The sequence below is a fragment of the Parasteatoda tepidariorum genome, chromosome 9, assembly GCF_982258835.1.
Source record: "Parasteatoda tepidariorum strain Cologne lab strain chromosome 9, Ptep-v5.0, whole genome shotgun sequence".
Lineage (NCBI taxonomy): Eukaryota > Metazoa > Arthropoda > Arachnida > Araneae > Theridiidae > Parasteatoda > Parasteatoda tepidariorum.
The window spans coordinates 68,043,618-68,065,645 of NC_141763.1; the positions used below are offsets into that span (position 1 = coordinate 68,043,618).

Consider the following 22,028-nt stretch of genomic DNA (forward strand, 5'->3'; position numbering starts at 1 on the left):
TGGTAATGATTTTGGTGAATTTAACAATTAAATGTTATTTCATAAAGTGTGTTAAAATTTGGTAATTTTCCTATGATACCTTACAGCATGGTACATCAACGATTGATTTGATTAAATTTATTTTTCAGTTTTGAATTTTTTACTAAATGTGCGGTATTAAGAACTAATTTTGAAAACTAGAATTTTCGGTTAGCTGTTACGATATGAACGGAAATATAACCGAATGAATGATTTAAATATCGTATACTTTGGTTTTATTTACCAGAATTTTGATTTTCTTTTACCAGAAATGCCATTGCCTTACATTACGGTAATTTTGCCAGAATTTATTTCTTTGTGGAATAAGAAAGAAGCTACCATTATTCGTATTAATCTTGACTCATTTACTTTAAAAAATGTAATACTCTTCCCGAAACTAAATTTTTAAGTTTACCACAAAAGTTCCCAGAGTTTTTTACGGTATCTGCCTTGACCTTTTTGAGTTGGCAACATTTCTTTCTTTATGTACTTCGACTTGAGAACCTCTGCAGTTGGACATAAATGAATTCATAAAACGAAAGAATAGATAGCGAAGCAAGAATTGAAAAACATTTTTAGAGTCCCAACTAAAAAAGAAATAAATAGATATAGAAAATACAATGTTCGTCTGCAAAATTAGTTTAAAATTGTTCTTTTCTTTGGAAGGAACTTTCTACTTATAAAACATAACACTAATACTTCCGTTTAGATTGGTAATTTTCTTTTCGGGTGCATTCCTTTGCCCTATTACAAATTCTACACTGTTCCAATTGCAAAAGAAATTCGCAGCTGTTTTTACCAATGTCATCTCTTAATTCCGCCATCTCAACCATTTTTTTTCCTCCTACGGACAAGAAACAGATACTAAAAAAAAGGGAGACAATCCTGGATTTTTGCCATTATAAGATCCTCTGATTGTCTTACTATATCCGATTGTTATTTTTGTCGAAGATAGAGGTACAGAGAGATACGTTGACAGCCGGCATGGAAATTTCAATATCATTTTAGAAAGAGCTCAAATAAAAAACAAAAAGGAGCGAAATCCCTTAACAACGAAAAAGTAATGGAAACCTTTGTCTTTGTGCCGGGGCGCACAAAAGCAAACTATAAAAGCCATCGAACGAAAGCAAGAACAAAACAAAAGAGAAAATTTTCTTTCATTCTAAATATGTAGAAAAGAAGAAAAAAAAAAGAAGAGTTGAGATGTGTTTCGCGTCTTAATTTTCTCAGGTACAGAAGAAAAGAAAGATCGTATAAGAAAAGGGGGGGTCTCAAAAAAAGATAGTAGGGGTTACTTGGGGCGCGTGGGGGCTGGCATGATCAGGGACTCCTTTGCATAATATATCGAGAAACGCCGCCCTTAAGATGGAAGTTTCTTTTTCTTCATGCTCAGACGACGACCGTCGACGTGAGAAGTGAAGTGAAGAGGTTGCGTTCTAAGTAGCTGAAGCAGAGGATCCTGGGAATGATATTTCCCGCGCAAAGGGAGACAAAGAAGGACGATACTTGGGAAGGGAGAAGGTGCAGAAATTTAAACTCGGACTATTCGATTAGCAACGGCACGGATTTTGCATCTTAAGGTGTAGGGTGGGCTAAAAAAAAAAAAAGAGTTTTGAAGGAGCTTGTGGGGGGGATGGAACAAATTCCAACGTACTTTCCAAACAACTTTCAGCAATTTTGAATAGAAAAGGAGAAAGAAAACTTTAATGATTTCCCGAAAAATAGTACAGGACTGTATTTTTGAAGAGGCAGAAAAAAAAAGTAATGAAAAAAATTGCGATACAACAATCGTTATCTCAAACGAAATTAAGTTTTCCCTTTTTTTTTCCCTACCTGCAGCCTCGAAGAGGGAAAAGTAGACAGGCTTTTGAATGAAAAAGAAAAAATTTCCCTTTTTTTTTACATTTTCTTACAAATTGGAAAATCAATTCACTTTTTCCGATATATTGAAGTGACAGCTTTAAGTTTAAATTTCAATTTTATAAAAATCATAATTAAGTTGTTAAACACCGAACTCATGCTAATTGACACTTATTACTTTTCTTTGTGTGGACTGGCTGGAAACAGAAGAGATATACAGGCTTTTAAAAATACAGACAATTTGGAAAATCAACAGACTTTTAATTTTTACTGGGCCTGATTGATGCATTGTTAATAAGTTGAAAAGCATGTCAGAGAAACACGAAATGAAAGTCTCAGTCATTTCTGTTCATGGGTCAAGCATTTTCAGCTGCGGTGAAACCGAAGCTACTTAATCAGTACCAAAACGAAGAATCTTCATAATCTGTTCAATCGATGTCGAAAAAGAATCAGCTGTTACAAATTAGAAAGTTACCATAGTCTATATCAAAACAGAGAAGAATCCTAATCCATGCTTAAAACAGAGAAACATAATCGTTATTAGTTCCAAAACAGAAAAGTATCATAATCTTTGTAAAAACAGAGAACCACCATCATCAGTGGCAAAAGCAATGAAACATCGTCTTCCGTTCTAAAATAGCGAAGCATCATCTTCTGTTCCAAAACAAAGAACCTCCATCATCGGTGGCAAAAGCAGTGAAACATTATCTTCTGTTCTGAAATAGAGAAACATCATCATCTGTTCCAAAACAAAAAACCGCAATCATCAGTGCCAAAAACAATTAAACATTGTCTTCTGTTCTAAAATAGAGAGGCATCATCTTCTGTTCCAAAACAAAGAACCGCAATCATCAGTGCCAAAAACAATGAAACATTGTCTTCTGTTCTAAAATAGAGAGACATCATCGTCTGTTCCAAAACAGAGAACCACCATCATCAGTGCCAAAAACAATGAAACATTGTCTTCTGTTCTAAAATAGAGAGACATCATCGTCTGTTCCAAAACAGAGAACCACCATCATCAGTGCCAAAAACAATGAGACATTGTCTTCTGTTCTAAAATAGAGGGGCATCACCTTCTGTTCCAAAACAAAAAACCGCAATCATCAGTGCCAAAAACAATGAAACATTTTCTTAAGTTCCATAACAACCAGACACTATATTCTTTTTGTAAAAACAGGGAACCATCATCAATGAGTGCCAAAGACAATGAATCATTATCTTCAGTTCTATAAAAGCCAGACATGTGTTCTATTACAAAAAGCTTAATTGTGAAATCGTCATTGATAAAAAACAGTGAGGGGCCTTACATTTCATAGATTTTTGATGAACTTTTGTAGACGTTTTTGTTAGTAATACATTTTTTCTGGTGCATATCCCCCCACCTTAAAGACAAATTGAGGAATTATAATATCTTCACGTGAGGAATTATAATATCTTCACGTGGGGAATTATAATATCTTCACGTGAGGAATTATATTATCTTCATGTGAGGAATAATAATATCTTCAACGTATGCTTACAGCTTAGATAGTCATAGAGCTCGAACGTAATTACCCTGTAACCGTAATCATGCCACTATATTAGATAAAGACTTTAAGGTTCAACTTGTTAACGTACTATCACTAAAAATATTGCTTTGCGTAAATTTTGTTTTTGACTGTATAGAACAGGTGATATCCCAAACTTATAAAAAAAATAATGTTAAATGAACAATGCACATGCTAAGTTGTTTAGAACAGCCAAAAAGCTCTATATGAAACAATAATTTAGATCCATTCTTGATACCATTTCAGTTTTACAGAAATTGGTTGAGTTCTTATAAGAATTTTTAATTGCTACTAATTTTGGAATGTATGAAGAAAAGAATTAAATTTTCATAAGTCTATCTAATAATTTTATTTCAAACATCAATAGGCTTTTAAAAAGGTATTATATGAAATAAGGTGTATAGTTTAAACATTCATAACTTTAATTTATTATTTTGGAATTTGATTTGAAGGTTTTATTGCAAGACAATGATAAGCATCTTTTTTATGTTTTAAGAGCTATAAAAATAAACAAGTTTAAAAAAATTCTTCTAATTATTATTATTTCCTCACAATATTGAAGACAAATACTATGATATTACATAATAACATTTTCAAAACTTTATAAATTAGGTATATCCTTCAAAGTGTTCTCAGAAATTTTTTGTTCGTATCTCGGTTAAACTATCGGTATTAAATTAAAATTTATTAAGTAAAATGTGATCCTAAATAGGAAACACTTAAATTTTATTGAGATACGCGAAAACATGCACGTTTCAAATATGAAAATGTGACATTTGTAACATTTTTACAAACTAGGAAAATCACTCTGCATTTTTAATTAAACAATTTTTGAACTCATGCTTTTAATGACGTTTTAAAAGATAATGGTAATTAATTATGATTTATCAATATTTAACATTAAAATGTGATATTTCTTATTTTTATATTTAATTTCTTTGTTATTAATTGAAATCTAATGCAAAAATGATAATTGGTGCTGTTTGAGCATTAAGCTATTTCTCTAATTTGAATATGAACTAGCTACACTGTTAGAAATTTTACGGAAAAAAAATGGTTGAATAACAATTTATTTACTTGTTATTTTACCATTTTTAAACAAAACAGTCAAATAACCGTAAAGAAGAGGGTAATCAAAATGTTAACAGTGAGAAAAACCATTTATTAACTACTTTCACCTAAAACGGTAAAACAACCAGAATTTTATCGCATTAATTTTTTTACGGTTTTGAAACCATGCTAGTTTTAAATGGTTAAAAAACGTCTGTAGAGTTCTCAGTGTCCTGCACTCAATGCCCATTACCTAACCAAAAGCCTAGCTGTAATGTCCAGTTACATTTCTTTGTTACGGTTTTGAAACCATGATAGTTGTAACTGGTTAGAAAACCGTGTAAAATTGTATTGGTTGACTTATAACCATACTAGATGTAAACGGTTTCAAATCCGGAAATGTAAAAAAGGTTGTTTACCTTAATTTTGATGGTTGATTGTATGAACAGAGTGGGCGGTTATTTAACCATAATTTTAGAATGAAAGTTCTAACAGTGTATGACAAAATTGGGTGGTTGATAAAATTATATGTCCAACTAATAACTTTTGATCAATGTAAGTGATGGCATAGTCAGTGGCTCTCTAAATTATAGCTTTTATTTTTCCAATTAACATATCTCTAGTTTGCTAAAACTCTAAATTTGAAACACATAATTTTTCGCATATAGTGGTTCATTTTCAGTGCTTAACCTCAAAGAGATAAACAGCACTGATTGACTAATGATAAAGAAAAGTAATAACTTAGTGATCAGCTCACGCAATCACCAGATAAATTCCGAACGGTTCTTAGAAAATACCGTTAAAATATTACATAATTCATAATAATAATCATAAAGCAACTGACTACACGTTAAACTTCAACGAAAAAGTAGTTACAAATTAAAGCATGAAAAAGTAAATTCCTCTGTACGCTAAGACTGCCTAAATCCCCTGTCAACATCTAAAGTCTAAACTTCTAAAAGATTGCGCTAAACTTTTTGAAAAAAATCTTTTAACCTCCCTTGTGAATTGTTAAAAAAAATGCTTTTTGCCTAACATCTGTCAAAGGGGAAAAAATAAAGGCGAATATGCTAACTTTTTCTGCGTAATCTTTTTTGCACTTTCTTATCGTTCACGTGGTCTACGCCATTTTTTCCCCTCTTGATAGTCGATTGCTGCCTACATTTGGCACGCGTCTTAGGACCCCATAGGGCTCATCGAATCTTAAAACTCAGGAGAAAAAAAAATGGGGCCCCAATTTTTTTCACGCCATATGTTTACCATTTTATTCTTATTTCTCTTCTCTTTTTTTTTTTTCAGTGTAAAGTAAAATATGTTTTGACAATGTGGTTTTTTTCTGCTTTCAGATTTTTTTATAGTTTATGAAAAGAGCCGTATTAATGTCATTTTATTTTTTGAATAATATGTTTATTTATTTGTGAATTTTGTTTTTTGTAAAAGTTTTACTTTTTTCTAAATTTTGAAAGGGAAAAAAAAATCGCAAATTTCATTAGCGAATTAAATTATTTGAATTTATGAATTAAAAATAAAGCTCTCTATTGAAAATTTAAAAAGGTTATAGCCTTTTTCTATATTTAATAACAGTATCTTAAGAATCTATGGTTGTTATGACTATGTTTGAAGTTTTAGAGCTTATTGAACCTCACTATTGTTCATAATTGCTGCAACCTCAATATGTTGCTAAGTTGAACTATGTTATTGTACTTCTGAAACTTTATTACATGATTTTAAGGTACAAATTGGACTGACACACAGTTTAATTTAATGCCTTATTAAATATGCTGCAAATCTGAACCATATTTTGGTTTCAAGGTACTGATATTTAGACCTAAAAGTGACTACTCGCTACTAGCCATGTGACGAGTCAGCAAAACAAAATGTGGTGACTTAAATTGAATAAACAGCCGCAACTTTTTCCGAATTTTTTCCCTCATCATTTAATGATAAAACTATTAGGAGTAATGTCGTTTCGGCGCATTAAATATTCGTTAGTCCTAAAAACCAATTCATTTTTTTCGATTCATTTTCAACCCGGCATTGAAAGGTTGTTGCTAGCGAGGGTGAATACATTATTGATTAAGAATAAAATCTTGGCAACAAATATCAAACGCATCGAAACGACATTACTTTCCGGTCCCCCTAATATATCAATGTTAAAAGTGATTCAGGAAAGCAGAAATTTCGTTAAAATATCCAATGTCGCCATTTAAATTTTTGATTCTTCAGAATCCATCAATTTGTGGTGGAAAGATTCATATGAATAGAGAGTTCTTTAACAATTCACATATGTTATAATGTATACATTAAACGTATTTTACCATTACAAATGTTTTTTAAAAAAAGTTTCTTTAAAATGAGTATGTTTAACTAAATTTTACCTCACATATTATATCATTTTTATTGTTGAATGAACTTTTTATGGCCTTGGATTATTCCTAATATGATTATTTTTAAAAAATCATAATTTAATCCAAGCAAAAAGAGTTTGCAAAAAATAGATATTAAATTAAAAAAAGACCTATCGATATCGGTCATCGACTCATTAGATATGAGAAAAAAGTGGCTACTAAGTTATTAGAGTTTACAGGCCACTAACTGAAAATTTAAATTTTCACATCTACTGATATTATAGTTCAGTGTTAAACTGACTTTTCTGAAGAAAACAAATCGAAAATTTTATGCAATTATGGTTTTTAATGAATTATTTTTCCTTTACAATAATCAGGTATTAAAACTGAGCTACTAATGTGTTTAATTAATATTTCACGTAGGTTCTATTTTTGTAGACTTAATATTTATTTGTCACTCAACAGATTTCTTTATGATAAATTTAAACTTGTTTTGAAACAATGCATTTCATGTAAGATTTCCTTACGAATTATAAAATCTTGCTAATACTGTATTAAGAGATCATATTAAGAATAGTGTCGCCCATCCTGTCGAAACTGAAACATCTGTCAATGCTTGATCTCAGTGGTTTGACGTATTTAGAAATAAAAGAAACTAATAAAAGTTACTGTGGGCTTTAACTTCATTCTCTTTTTCGTATAAATTATTTTCGCAAAGAAATTAAATTTTTTTTTCCTATTTGTCAAAGATACTATGGAAAGAAATGTATTTAGTCTATTAGATATTATTCGAATATTCAACATTTACAAAAAAAAAAATATTTTATATTCAGACAATTCTAAATTAACAATAAAAATACCGAACCTCAAAGTTAAAAACTACCATTTACCATACCCTAGTCAACAATCTCTTAAGATCTTATTAATTAAATAATAAGACAATCAAAAAAAATTCTTGTTTCTTTTAACCAAATCAAAAATCTTCTCTGTTTCTTATGATCAAATCAAAAATCCGTTTACATGGTGGCGCTTCGAAACAATAGGAAAAAAAAATTCTGAAAGAAATGTGAAAATAAGCTTTGGAATTCTGCAATTCAAACAATGGTATAAATGAACTTTATTAAGTTAGAAAATATATTTTCTAACTCTGTGTTCAGATTGATTATTATAGGACCATTGAATTTGACATTGTATAGGAAAATATTGTTTAATAACGTATAATAAAGGAAGATATTCAGTATTGCATTTAACATTGAATATGAAAACATTGTGTTTAACTTAGTATAGGAATATACTATAATTGGCATTGTATAAGAAATTATTGTATTTAGCATTGTGTTTAACATTTTATTAAGGATTATGTTAAATATTATAAACATTTAATTTAACATTGTTCGGAAAACATTTTATTTAATATATTTTATAGAGAACACTATATAAGAACATTGTATTTAACTCTTTATGGAAGGTATTGAGCATATATTCAAGTAGATTTTTACAAATGACGAAATAGTATAAACGTTTTCTATTTTTTCAATTTTAGACGTAAAATAAATATTAAAAAAAGAAGATATCGGGACACATTATTGCAGTTTATTGTTGTATTGAAGTTTATATTGATGAGAAGTTTGTGTTTAACATTGTATTGGAAAAATCTTGTATTGAATGTTGCACAGAAAGACATGATTGTATTTGAGTTAGAAAAAGAATATAATTTTCTTACAAGTTAAAAATTTTTAGAATCGTTTTATAATGTTCAAAAATGATTATTTTCTTATGGAATAAAGTAAAATAAAGCACAACATGACACTTTTTCATATAAAAATTAATGCAGTGCACTATTTGAAGAGTTATGAAATATCTGCAAGTTAACTTTCATTTCTTTCCTATGGAAAATATAAATACAGAGTTTTCTTAGACTTTATCACTAGCAGATATTGCTATATGAAACTTAAATTAATTTTGTACTTATATTTTTATTATAAAATGTGCCCGAAAAATATATTTTGCATATCCTACTTTGGGTTTTTGTATATGATTACAAATTATTATAATTGTTAAGTTAAATTTATTCATCTTCAGAGAAAATATTATTATCATTCATATCTTCTATTTGCATTTATTTTATAAATTGCAATAGGTTATTTCAGCTTGTTTCCTAATTCAGCAAAACTTAAGAATTATCAAAGAAATTTAACAGTCTCCAGAAAAATATTGTATTTAACATTATATAGGAAAGAATTATATTGGACATTTAATAAGAAAACATTGTAATTGTGTAAACGCTGAACCGATACATTTAAAAACTTACATCAAAACATTGTGTTTAAAATTGTATATGAATAAATACATTGCCTCTAAAATATGATTAAAATCAATATGTAAGGAAAAAAAATGATATTTCTATCCCTCTTCGAAAAATTAAATGAAAATATTTTGTTTTTTTCGCTAACAATTTAACTGTTCTCTAAAATATAATTCAAAACCATGAATTTATTAAACTTTTTAAAAATTATATAGTCTCAATATTTTTCCATATTAAATATTCTCTTCAAACTTTCTCTTTAAGTTACTGATGTTAAAACGTCGGCCATCTTGATATCTAAGCAATAAAAATGGCTACCAACGCGTTGAAAAATGTCCAGATACGGCGTTTATTATTTATGGATGACGAGCTTCTTTCTTACATACCTTGTATTGAACTTCTTCTCAATGAAGGGATTTGAGAACATCTTCCCTGCCTTGGTAATGGGAGAAAGTCATTCCCAAATATTTCATCAACTGTAGACATTTAACGCCATCTATTGACGAATTCGAAACAAACTCTGGCACACAATTTAAAAATAGGAATTTTTATCAAATTTAGTTTATATATTTATGTATTTAATATTTATATATTTAAGATTTATGAATTTAATTTTTAATTGTAGGATTAAAAGAGTTTTATAAATCATTTTTTCTATATTTATATTTTATTTTTTATTAAGCAGAGCATTTTATCCTATATTATTTTATATTGCAATTCTAAGGTTGGCTAATAAAGATAAATATTAATGTAAATAATTCTAAAAGAATTTTAAATTATATTTCAATTGTTTAAACTTTACTTTTAATTTCTGAATTGAAATCGAATTTAAATTTGAAATTGAAAATAAATTTTAACTGATTTGAATTTTTAATGCAAGGATTTGCGAACTGTTTTTTAAATCAAACAAGATTTTGAGAATGTGAACCAGTACAGTTTTATAGATGTTTCATTGAAATTTTAAGTAATACTTAATCTTTTTTTAATTTTTATTGACAAATTTTGCTTTTAATTTAAGTTTTAATCATTTTGTTAAGGCCCCCTTCAAAAATCTTTTATCTGTTTAAATTGCTCTTAATTATTTAATTGATGACATAGATACAACCTGAGATAAAATCGTATAGTTAAATTTTGGGGTTGAGAGAAGCATATATCTAATTTGTTTCCTCTTTAAAACTATATAGTTCCTGCATTTAAATTCTAGAATATGTTTGAAAATTAGTAACTTTGATATTTAAAGAGTGTTTTAATAGGAAAGTGTAACTGGAATTGTCCCAAAATCGCACCTCCTTCCTGTATGAAATAAATATGATTAGTAATAGCTGTTTATACAAATGAAAGTCAATTTTTTAAAATTAAAATTCAAATCAGAATCAGAAAAACACTATTATTCTTATTCGAAAACGAAATGAGACGTGATTACAACATAACCTTTTAACGATTTATAATTAAGTTCAAAATTGTCTGAAGTGCAAAATTTATAGCTGTGCAGTTTATGCAAAAAAAAGTTCAGTTTTTAGAACTAAAATTCAAATCGAATTAAAAAATTAATTCTTGCACGGAAAGGAGATAATACGGTTTATGTATTAGTTTCAATAAATTAAACTAATAGATTCTTAATTTAAGGAGGTTAATTTTAGGAATTTGAAAATTGCTTAAATAACTTCAATAAAATCTTATATATTTAACGATTAATAGTTAGCACGTTGCCGCACACTTTTAATTTAACGATCGTGCTCTGGAACTCATGTTTTTTTAATTGTTTATGACTATCATATGAAATTGTGCGTTAAACGTATGTTTGGAAGTAAATATTATCACATTTAACACAGTTTTTCCATGAAAACTCTTAACTGCTGTAACCCATTTGCTCATCACCACATTTTTTTCCTCTTCCTAATCAGACTAAAAAACAATTGATGTGTTATTTGGAATATTACACCTTTTTTTTCTTCGAAGCATATCTGAATAATTAACAAAAAAAAGGTATTAGTACTCTTCATAGTACTCCTCATTAGTATTATCTTTATACTTTTTTTTTTTTTTTTTTTTTTTTTTGTTATTTAAAATGTTTAGGCCTGCTGTAGTTATAATTTGCCTACCTATCTCTAAGAATCAGTAAAACTAAAGCCCATTAAATAATGTCTAAAGTACAAAATTTTCGTTTTGCAATTTAATCAAAAAAAAAAAATAATAATTACAATAAGGAACCGTTTAAATAATACATACGAATATTTTCAGTAATTTTGGACTTCCCCTTGCCAGAAAGAATAAGCAAATCAGAAACCTCCTATTATACTTATATCAGAAAGTTTCAAACCCCTCCTTCTTTTTGCTTAAACTTTGACTTATACAGTAGTAATCTAGGTTTCGAATTAAATTCAAATGAAAAAAGATATAACTTTGCATTAAACAAAATTTACGTTTTAATTCATTCTATAAAGTTTTGAGTAGATAATTCTGTAGGAATTTTTTGTGTTCAAAACTGTTGACTTCAGCTATAGAGGAAAAATTTTTTCTCATTTTCTTTTCAGAATTCAACTTTTAATCCACATCTGAAATTTTTCACACGTAATTTTTTCGTTACGTTTATTAAACTAATCTCAAACCCCCTATCCCTGGTAGGTACTTACGTAATATTTTAACTGACCCTGAAAGTAATAAAATTAAATAAAATAAAACAAAACAAATAAATAAAATAAAATAAGTGAAATGAAATAAAATAAAATATTTTCTACCTTATTAATCAATACGAAATTTTTGTATTGAAGAGAAATTTCGAAGCAAAATTACACAACTGCTGAAAAACCAGTTTTCTCCCTTGTTACTCAATAAGAAAAATGTGTATTAAGGAGAAATTTCTATGCAAAATTATCCAACTACCAAAAAACCCGTTTTCTTCCTAGCTAACCAATGAAGAAAATGTGTATTAAAGAGAAATTTTAAAACAAAATTGCCCAAATAAGAAACCGTTGGTCGATTAATGTGAACTTATAAATCAATAATTCGAAGAATTTAACAAAATTAAAACTATTCTGCAAATTAAGTACACACATACCGAATTGACCAAAAGAATTAACATAAAGTTTCACTAAACTTTCCCAATACAAACTTGGAATATTTACACTATAAATATGTCGATAAAATCGAAATAGGCTATATGCATAGCAGAGAAAAGGTGAAATTTTACGCGCCATGTCCCGTTACTAAGCCTACTGCCAAGTATCCGTTTGCATTTTATAAGGGTTTATGCCAACTCAAAACGCACGTGCACTACCTAAACACCAGCTCTCGTAAACTTTCGTGAATGTTGACATTTATGACTTGTATTTTTATTCACTGAGTATATAGTTGAAGGGGTACAGTTGCTGAGATTTGCTCCCCCCACCTATATTCGTAAAGAGAAGTGATGTAACTGTAACCTCACGGGATGGAAAGATTTTAAAATTCCAGAGGAACTTCGACTTTTTTTTTTTTCAATGGGGTGTTCGTCTGCTTGATTTGCAACTATGGAATTTGGCTGCCTTCTCCACGCACGAATCATCTTAAGTAGAGAAGAGGAGCGATTTGCTTTATGCTTAAGATGCTGCTCTTACTCAAATAATAACAAAGGGGGGGGGGGTGCTGTGTACGGCAACTGTAATTCTAAGCCACCCCCCTGCCAGAACATAACTGAACACCTAACTTTTTTTTTGCTCGGTAGTATTGATTTACATTGCTGTTTGTAAAAGAAAAATAATAATAATGAAAAAAAATTTAAAAATGTAGGGGTTGTAGAAAAGTAAAAGGTGGGGGTGGAAAAACATCTCTATTTTGTGTTTATTTGCGTCGTCCAATGGGGGTTGCGAGTCCAGTGTAGAATAATCTTCCTCTCGTCCTCGGCAACTCATTCTCGTAACCTAGGTAACAAGCATCACCTTTCTCTCTTAGATTTCAGTCTCTCGTTTTCCATTAAAATTTTCTTTTTTACTTCACTTCAGTTCTTTTTTTTATTTTGTGAAATTTCATTTGGAGAGATAGTGATGTAGAGGGAGTCAGTGTACGGAAAGGGATGCTTCAGGAAGGAGTGGGGTCGAAAGACTTTGGAAAAGTAGCCAATCAGAAGAGAGAAGAGGGATTTTTCAATCGACCTCGTGACGAACCATGGCTAAACTTAACGGAAACACTTTTTCTTTCTTTTTTTAATTTTTATTTAGTTGAGGAATGTTGGGTGCCTTGTCGTCCATTGTCCAGAGTGACATTGAAAAATGATCACATCCTTGTTGGAGGCTGGTCCAATTTTCAATTACAAATCTGTTGCAAAGATTTTACAAGAAGTATAAAGTTTTTTAAAAATTAAAATTAATCAAAAAAGGGAATGATTGAATCCAATTTTGTTTAAATTATTTTCTATCGGCAGAAAATCATTTGCCTTCTAAATATCGTAAAAATCAGTTCTTTTTTGGAATGTTATCTAACTACGAATATTTTTACTGTTCTATATTAAATAACTTTTTGGAAAAATGGTTTTCAAATATAGATTGTAGTTTATAAGACAAATTCTAATACCTATTAATTTTAATATGAAGGATTCTAATACCTATAATTTTAACATGAAATATTCTCATACCTATAATTTTAAGATGAAAAATTCTAGTACCTATAATTTTAACATGAAAGATTCCATTAATAATTTTAGTATGAAAGATTCTAATACTTCTAATTTTAATATGAAATATTCTAATAACTATAACTTTAATATGAAAGATTCTGAAACCTATTATTTTAATATGAAAGATTCTAATACCTATAATTTTGATATGAGATAATCTAATAAGTATAAAATTAATATGAAAGATTCTAACACCTATTATTTTAATATTGAAAGATTCTAATACCTACAATTTTAATATGAAAGATTCTAATATCTTTAATTTTAATGTGATTCTAATAAGTATAATTTTTATATGAACTATTCTAATATCTATAATTTTAATATGAAAGATTCTAATAAGTATAATTTTAATACGAAAGATTTTAATACCAATAGTTTTATTATGAAAGGTTCCAATACCTATACTTTACCGAAGTTAAATAAAATTATTCCATTGGATGTTTATTGAAAAGCTGGGTGGAAAACAAATTTAAGTGACATTTTTTAAATTGTAGAAAACTATCATTAAAGTATATATGTTGACTATAAGAAAATATAGCTTATGCTTTGCCTTAATATCTTGTCCAGAGGTTTTTATTTGGCGAAATCCCCTGATGCCTGTTATAAACTGTCGGCGTCAGAGTGTTCGAACTCTTGGTATTTAAGTTTGTTACTAAACGACTCCCTTCTGTCGGCTATTTGTAACCTAATGCATTTGTAACCTACTTTTCCCACCAAAACTTTTAAAGATGGTCCTCTTAGTACCTTCATTCACTGAGATCTCCTAAATTTAAAGATTTGACAAATTGCTGAATGTTGTATGCGATGGTTATTTATCGATTGTTACAGCAGTTGATTTTTAAGTTACTATGATGGAAATTCCTGATGGTACAAACTATCAAAATAAGTTATTTCCATGTTGAACCATTATAAAGTAAACCAAATTCCTAGATTGGGGTGGTGGTCACTTATGTTGGTTACCTTATAAATATAATGGCTTATGGTGGGACCACTTGATGGTTACCATTATAAATATCTTGGTTCATCAAATAAAAAATATGATCAAAAACTTTTATTTGGTATAACTAAATAAGACTAAAATAGGATGTTTCCCAAAGGAAAATCAAATTTTTCCAAAATGTCATTTAATTTCTTGTTCTCTAAGCACTTTAATATTAATTACATGACGTATTCCAGATTTTATGAAAGCTCCTGATATCGCAAAGATTGTGAAAAATGTACTCACAATTTTGTGAAAATATGATCCAGATATTGTGAGAAACACAAGAAGTTGTCTGTTCAGACATTTTGTCAAATGTCCAGTTTTTGTTAATTTGTGAAAAATCTACTCATAATTTTCTGAATTTATAATTACACAGTCAAATAAAATTTTGTCAAACAGGGTTCTCTGTTCTTATGAATAAGTGAAAAACCTACAGATAATTTTCTGAATCTATAAATACTATCATCGAGTGGAGCTTCGTTTGTCAGGCTTGTATTTTGGTGAGAAAAACAAAAACAATATCTTCCGAAAAGTTGTAGTTTTAAAAGTATAAGTTCACTGACTCTGTTTCTCAATAAGAGTTTAGTGAAGAATCTATTTTTTAAATCAAAAGTACAGGGTGTTCCAAAATTATCTTTACAACTTCAAAAATTCATAACTTCGAACATAAGCAAGATATTTATATTCTGTATTTTGCATGTATTACTGCAACTAATAAAGTTTTTTTTTCAATAGGCTGAAAAGTTTTAAGTGAGGATGTGGACACCACAGCAGAAAGCTCAATGCGTCTCATGGCCGTATTCGCTCCACATTTTCTGGACTTGTGCTGGGTCGTCCGGCTCCACTTTTATGCAATACTGATCCGGTGCTCATGAAGCTTGTGTGCCATGCACACAAGCTGTAATTAGTTCAAAAAAGGTTAAAGGTGTGGATGGTGGGTCTCTTTGGAAATTTGTCCTGAAGTTCCGTTGAACCTGTGTATCTGATTTCGTCTCTATGAACCATGAGACGCATTGAGCTTCCTGTTGTGGTGTCCACATCCTCACTTATAACTTTACAGCCTATTGAAAAAAAACTTTATTAGTTGCAGTAATACATGCAAAAGACACAATATAAATATCTAGTTTATGTTCGAAGTTATGAATTTTTGAAGTTGTAAAGATAATTTTGAAACACCTTGTATTATGAAGGGTCTATTCCGAAGAATTGTGGTTTTAAAAATATAAGTTAAAGATGTCCACGGGCTCTGTTTCTCAATAAGAGTTTAGTGTAGTTCGTAAGAGTTTAGTCTACTTTTAAAATCAAAAGTATTATGAAGGGTTTGTTCCGAAAAATTGTAGTTTTCGAAATATAAGTTAAAGATGTCCACTACCTCTGTTTCTCAATAAGATTTTTATTTAAAACTTTAAGCTATTAAACCTTAAATATAACTTATATTGATTCCAGCAATGAAAAAAAAATATTCCCCCAACCTTGAGGAAAGATTAGTTCCTCCTGCCCTTTAAAACATCTAATTGCTTAAATAAAATAAAATCTTAAATATAATTTAAAATAAAATCTGTCTTGAAATTTTGTTTGAAAGAGCCTAGAATTGAGAGTTTTAAGGGGGAAGAATGTTCCTCTCTCAAAGGAAAACTATTTTCTAAGTTATAAATAAGCTAAATTCTATCATTTAATTGCTTAAAAAATTTTTTAAAAAAATTAAGTATAAATTTATTTTGGGAGGTATGGTTTTTTCAGGTTGTAAAGTTATTCCCGGCAAAAATGGGCACTTTTTTTATTACTAGGATCCATATAAGTTACATTCCAACATTTATTTGTAAAAAAAAATATTTTTAAGGTATTTAAAAGTTATATGGGGATAGTGTCATTCTCAAGGAATGTGAATTTTTTTTTCATTATTAGGATCTGGGTAAGTTATATTCCATCATTTAATTGCTTGAAAAATAAGAAAAATATTCTTTCGAAAGTATTAGGGGGACCAGAAAGTAATGTCGTTTCGGCGCATTAAATATTAGTTAGTCTTAAAAACCAAATCATATTTTTTTCCGATTCATTTTTGATCCGACATTGAAAGGTTGTTGCTAACGAGGGTGAATACATTATTGATTAAAAATAAAATCTTGATAACAAATATAAAATGCACCGAAACGACATTACTTTCCGGCCCCCCTAATACCTAAGACTAGAGTATCAAGGATAATCAGAGGAGTAATACCCTTCTTAGAGAATATGAACAAGTGTATAATTGGTTTTAATGCAATTTCTAGTATGTATATGACTTATTTGCCAGCTATTAATTGTATTGAAACCAAAAAACTAAGCATTAAACTTTTACTTCTAACTTACCTAAAAATTATAGTTTTGAAGGAAAACGCCCCCTCAGGAAGTGTGAACTTTTTTGTTTCTTTTACCACACCTTATTTGAATATTTCACCAAAGTTTTTGTTTTTTGGTGGTTTCCATAGTTTTTTGAAGGAACAACCCCAACTTTGTAAGTAAAATACTTTTGTAATTGTAAACATATTAACTAATCAGACTACCAATTATTTTGAAATTATTCAATCTGAAATGTGAAATTTCGTTTTCATTGTTTTATCAATAAATTTATCTTAAAATTCATTTTTATGTCTAACAGTTGATTTCTCTGGCCTGAAGAAATCTAGCTGGTTTTATATTTCGTTTGAGGGCATAAAAAACTAAATAAATAATAAATTAAAATAATATTAAATTATGATTTCGTTGAAATGAAAAAGAAAGAAAAACTGCTATAAATATCAACAAACTGTCCTATTTCATTTTTTCACTTGAATTTTACTTAAATGATCCCATAAAAATAACTAAAGAACTATTGATCTCAACTAAATATAATTGCAGTTACTACTTTAAAAAATTATTGCTGTTTAAAAAAATCTAGATTCTAGGACGAATTTTAACACCTATAACCCTTCTATAAAACTCTAGGTTCCCTTGGATCACCTTTCGGGAGACACTACTTTAAGGTCTACAATAACAACAAATTAATTATATTTATTTCTAACTGTCTAGTTTTTCCTACGGAAGATATATAATATAACAATAATCGCTAAAAACATTTTAGATTTTTTCGGATTATTAGGAAGTAGGTCTATGTTTGGGAACCACTATTTTAGGCCTACAATTACATCAAATTAATTATTTTTTTTTTAACTGTTTAGTTTTTTCTACAGAAAATATATAATAAAACAATAATCGCTAAAAACATTTTAGATTTTTTCAGATTATTAGGAAGAGGGTCTATGCTTGGGAATAACTACTTTAAGGCCTACAACTACATAAAATTAATTATTTTTATTTCTAACTATCTAGTTTTTTCTACAGAGAATATATAATAAAACAATAATCGCTAAAAACATTTTAAACTTTTTTAGATTATTAGGAAGAGGGTCTATGTTTGTATTTTCTGATGCTCAATTTGGGAACTTACTTGGAACATGGATGAATACTAAATGGAAATCGGATGGAAATCTTCTTGATTTAGGTGCTGGAGATGGGAAAGTTACTGACATCATGGCGAGCTATTTTAAGCAAACCTACGTCACAGAAATGTCTGGTGTTATGCGGAAGATACTTACTTCGAAGGGCTACAGGTATTATTGTACTCACTGAACTAAACTTTTTTTTTACGTTCTCAAAACTCAAAATTAAAATTAGATATTTAAAGGGGCCAGGATAGGGCGTTGGACTCGTGTTCGTAAGAACGGGAGTTCGAATCCAGCCGACCGAAGAATCCTCGTGTATTAAATGCAGACTGATGCTGGCTAAATCTGTCTGGGTCACTAAGTCCTTCAAGTCCATAATTACTTCTGGGGGTAATGATCCAGGAGTTCCCTTGTCTTCTGGATTGGGTTCAAAATTTCAAGGCTACGGAGTTGAACATTGGTAGTCGTAAACTCAAAATTTGGGGTCGACTGTTCAACGATAGTTGCAAAATAGATAGCCTTCCAATGAGTTTGGACCGGTTTCGAATTTTGATCGATACAAATTCCGCACCCGGCTCGCACCGATCACAGTGCTGATATAAAACATCCTCAGTGGCAAACGAATCATGGATTAGAGTCCCTTTGCCGCCGGGCAAACCGTGAGAGTTTTCGTGAATTTCCTGTCTGTGTAACACAAATGCTGGTTAGTTCCATCAAAAAGTCCTCAACGAAGGCAAAATTTCTCCCAGTACTTGATCCAGGAGTTCTCTTGTCTTCTGGATTGGATCCAAAATTACAAGATTACGGAGTTGAACAATAGTAGTCATAAACCAGAAATTAGATCGGCTGTTCGACGACGTTAAAATAAAAATAAATAAAAATAAGATAATTATTTAAAAAAAAGTCTTATTTTTGAAATTAGATTTCTTAGGAGCTATTCGATCGACTTTTGTATTCAGCTATGTAAAATTACATTCTTTAAAATGATAAAAAAAAGTTAGGAGTCTTGCAATGTGATATTCGCCACAAAACGGAGATGTATTTGGTATTCTATAGAATGCCTAGAAAATGTGTTAAATATGAATTTCCATATAAAAAAAATAAGAAATAGAGATAAAAACTGTATAAAATAAGAAATTCCCAACAGCAACAACAAAAAAAAAGAAAGAAATCAAGAACCTTGCTTCATGATATTCGAAATCGGAGATGAATTTTATACTTTGCCGGTTTCTCATTTGATTTTCAAAATGTGTAAAATATGAATTTTCATATAAAAAATCAGAAATTGAGGCAAAAATATAAAAATAAAAAATTTACGGAAAAAAATAATTTAACAGCTTCGCCTAGTGATATTTGAAGCGAATCAAAGATGTACTTCATAATTTGCCGGTTTCATATTTGGCATTCTATAGAATGTCTAAGAAATGTGCAATGATTCATACATTGGCGGCTTATTTTAGGCATGCTATAGAATGTGGGATTTAAAATTTCGCTGGTAACATATCAATACATATCTACCATGTCCTTAAACCATTATTTCTAATCGATTCTCTTTTATTTCAGGGTCTTGGACGTTGAGAAATGGTACGAGACTAACGATAGTCCGCAATATTTTGACGTGATCAGCTGCTTAAATCTTCTAGATCGCTGCGACTGTCCAGTAACGCTGCTTCAGCAAATTAGAAGAAAATTGAATCCGGAAAGAGGTCTACTGATCTTAGCTGTTGTACTGCCCTTTAGTCAGTACGTCGAATCAGGTAATTTGAAAATATTAGAAACCTGACTCGGCATTATCTTTTGTTTTTTTATTGCTTACTATTGTGTTCGATATCATAAAATCGGCCTCAAGATCTAATCAAATTTCAAAACTTCACTGTAAAGTTTTGTTTTAGACGAAGATATTGTATTTTTGGTAGCATAATAAAAAAAAGCATTTTTTTCCGCGATTTAAACCACTTTTAAAATGAATTATTTGAAATTAAAAGTGATCTTGGTCTGTCATATCGAACATACTTGGTTGGTAACGCGAAACAGAAGTTACAATAACTTCTTCAGCTATATATTATTAAACTTCTTTATATTACTACAAATTATTACTACATTAAAAGTTATTTTAGCTTGTTGGTCGGACTTTCTGAAGACTTCTGAAAGCAACTGAGTCATTAACTTGCATCTATATACTGTAACTTATTTATACTGTCTAAGAAAAAATTTTAATCCCTGTGAACATTTTTTGAGGAAATGAAAATAAAAGTGATTTAAATTTATCATTGTATTATTAATTCTTAAAGAACATTTTTGAGAAATAATGCAACAAACAGGTAATTTGTAATTTTATAATTATCAAGAAAAAGTGATGTGTACAAAATTAGTATTTCAGCCTAAATAAAAACTTCAAGCCACCCCCTCCCCCTAAAAAAATTTAAAAAATAATAAAAGCTTGTGTAAGATTCATTTTTCCTTATTGCTTTAAATATTCTAGTATTTAGGTATGAAACTAGTTTTCAAAAAAGTTAGCGGTTATTCGTCTTCCTGCCATTCATCTTCGATAGTAGATTTTAACTTAATTGATGTTGTAAAATGTCTCCCATTTACAATAACTCTTCGTACGAAGTCACCTCATAAGTTCTCGACTGGGTTGAGATCTGGAGACTTAGCTGGCCATTTCAAAGTTCCAATATCGTTGATTTGAAATAAATTTTGTGTACTGTTACTTGAATGAATAGTTACATGGCATTAGAAACAGCAGCAAAATTTAATTATAACTGTAATTTAAATGCCAATAATATATCGGAACCAAAAAATATAATAAATAAATTAAAATAATTTATATTTAAATTAGTGCTGTAGTAATGGATTGAACACACATGATAAGATTCTTAAAAATCAACTCTATTTTAATAATGATCATGATCAATAACAATCAGCTGTACTTTAATAATGATCATTTAGAAAATTTTTAAGATATTTTAAGAAAAAAGAATCAGTACAGCAACGGACGATGAGCGTGATCAACGATCAGACTGTTAACTATCCATTTAGCACATTCGATATCCTTCCGCGTATCGATGCATTACTCCGTGCTTCCAGTGTTCCTCCGCTTTGTTTACCTTTTGCGATGGGACCTCTACAAATACTATTTGTAAACAAAAAATTAATTAAAAATACACAAAAAATATAATTTAAAAGCAAATTAGTATTTAATTATTAAAAAATGCAATAAACGAAATTAATATTGTTCTCAAAGAAAAAAATATTTATTAATAATGATGTGGCGTAACTACCACTATAAATATTAAATACCGAATCACTAGTATATAAGACATGTTAAGTAATCTTATCAGGCACAACAAGTTTTCTACTGGGAATAAACACAATTGTGTAGGTGCCCCAAAAAATTAATGTAGTTCCAGTTCCAGTATTTTGAGGTACCTTTTAATAGATGAAGGTTGACACAGTCAAAAATTAAATCCCCACAATGGCGTAACTACCACTATAAGTATTAAACTAGGATGCTTCGCCCCCTGCTCGCTTTCGCTCGCCAACCCTCGGAAATGCTTTCGCAGTTCATTTCGGATTGCTTCGCAATCCGATGCTCGCTTTGCTCGCTCATTGGATACGTTCTTAACGTCTAGCTTTTGTATACTTTTTTGAACACTGAAGTTCCGAAAACTTTTCACTGTAGAAAATTCTAAACCTGTGCATTTCAACATTAATTTGAAATTGCAAACAGTTCACATATTTTTCTTAATCACACTATTCTAAATTTCAGTTGTTGAGAAAAGTAACTGTTGTAAGTT

The 22,028-nt window shown here is 29.5% G+C and overlaps 2 protein-coding genes across 7 annotated transcripts in view; one reads left to right on the forward strand and one right to left on the reverse strand.

Moving 5' to 3' along the window:
* Positions 1-22,028, forward strand: part of LOC107451897 (protein-L-histidine N-pros-methyltransferase) — a 369,659-nt gene that overhangs the window by 343,749 nt on the left and 3,882 nt on the right. For all 3 annotated transcript variants that reach the window (XM_043038695.3, XM_043038696.3, XM_043038697.3), the window contains exons 4-5: positions 18,178-18,396; positions 19,792-19,985. In XM_043038695.3, coding sequence (XP_042894629.1) covers positions 18,178-18,396; positions 19,792-19,985 — 413 coding nt within the window. The remainder of the gene's footprint in view (positions 1-18,177; positions 18,397-19,791; positions 19,986-22,028) is intronic.
* Positions 21,102-22,028, reverse strand: part of LOC107451898 (uncharacterized) — a 38,349-nt gene continuing 37,422 nt past the window's right edge. For all 4 annotated transcript variants that reach the window (XM_043038690.3, XM_043038693.3, XM_043038694.3 and 1 more), the window contains one exon: positions 21,102-21,364. In XM_043038690.3, the coding sequence (XP_042894624.2) occupies positions 21,267-21,364 (98 nt within the window). In that variant the 3' untranslated portion in view covers positions 21,102-21,266. The remainder of the gene's footprint in view (positions 21,365-22,028) is intronic.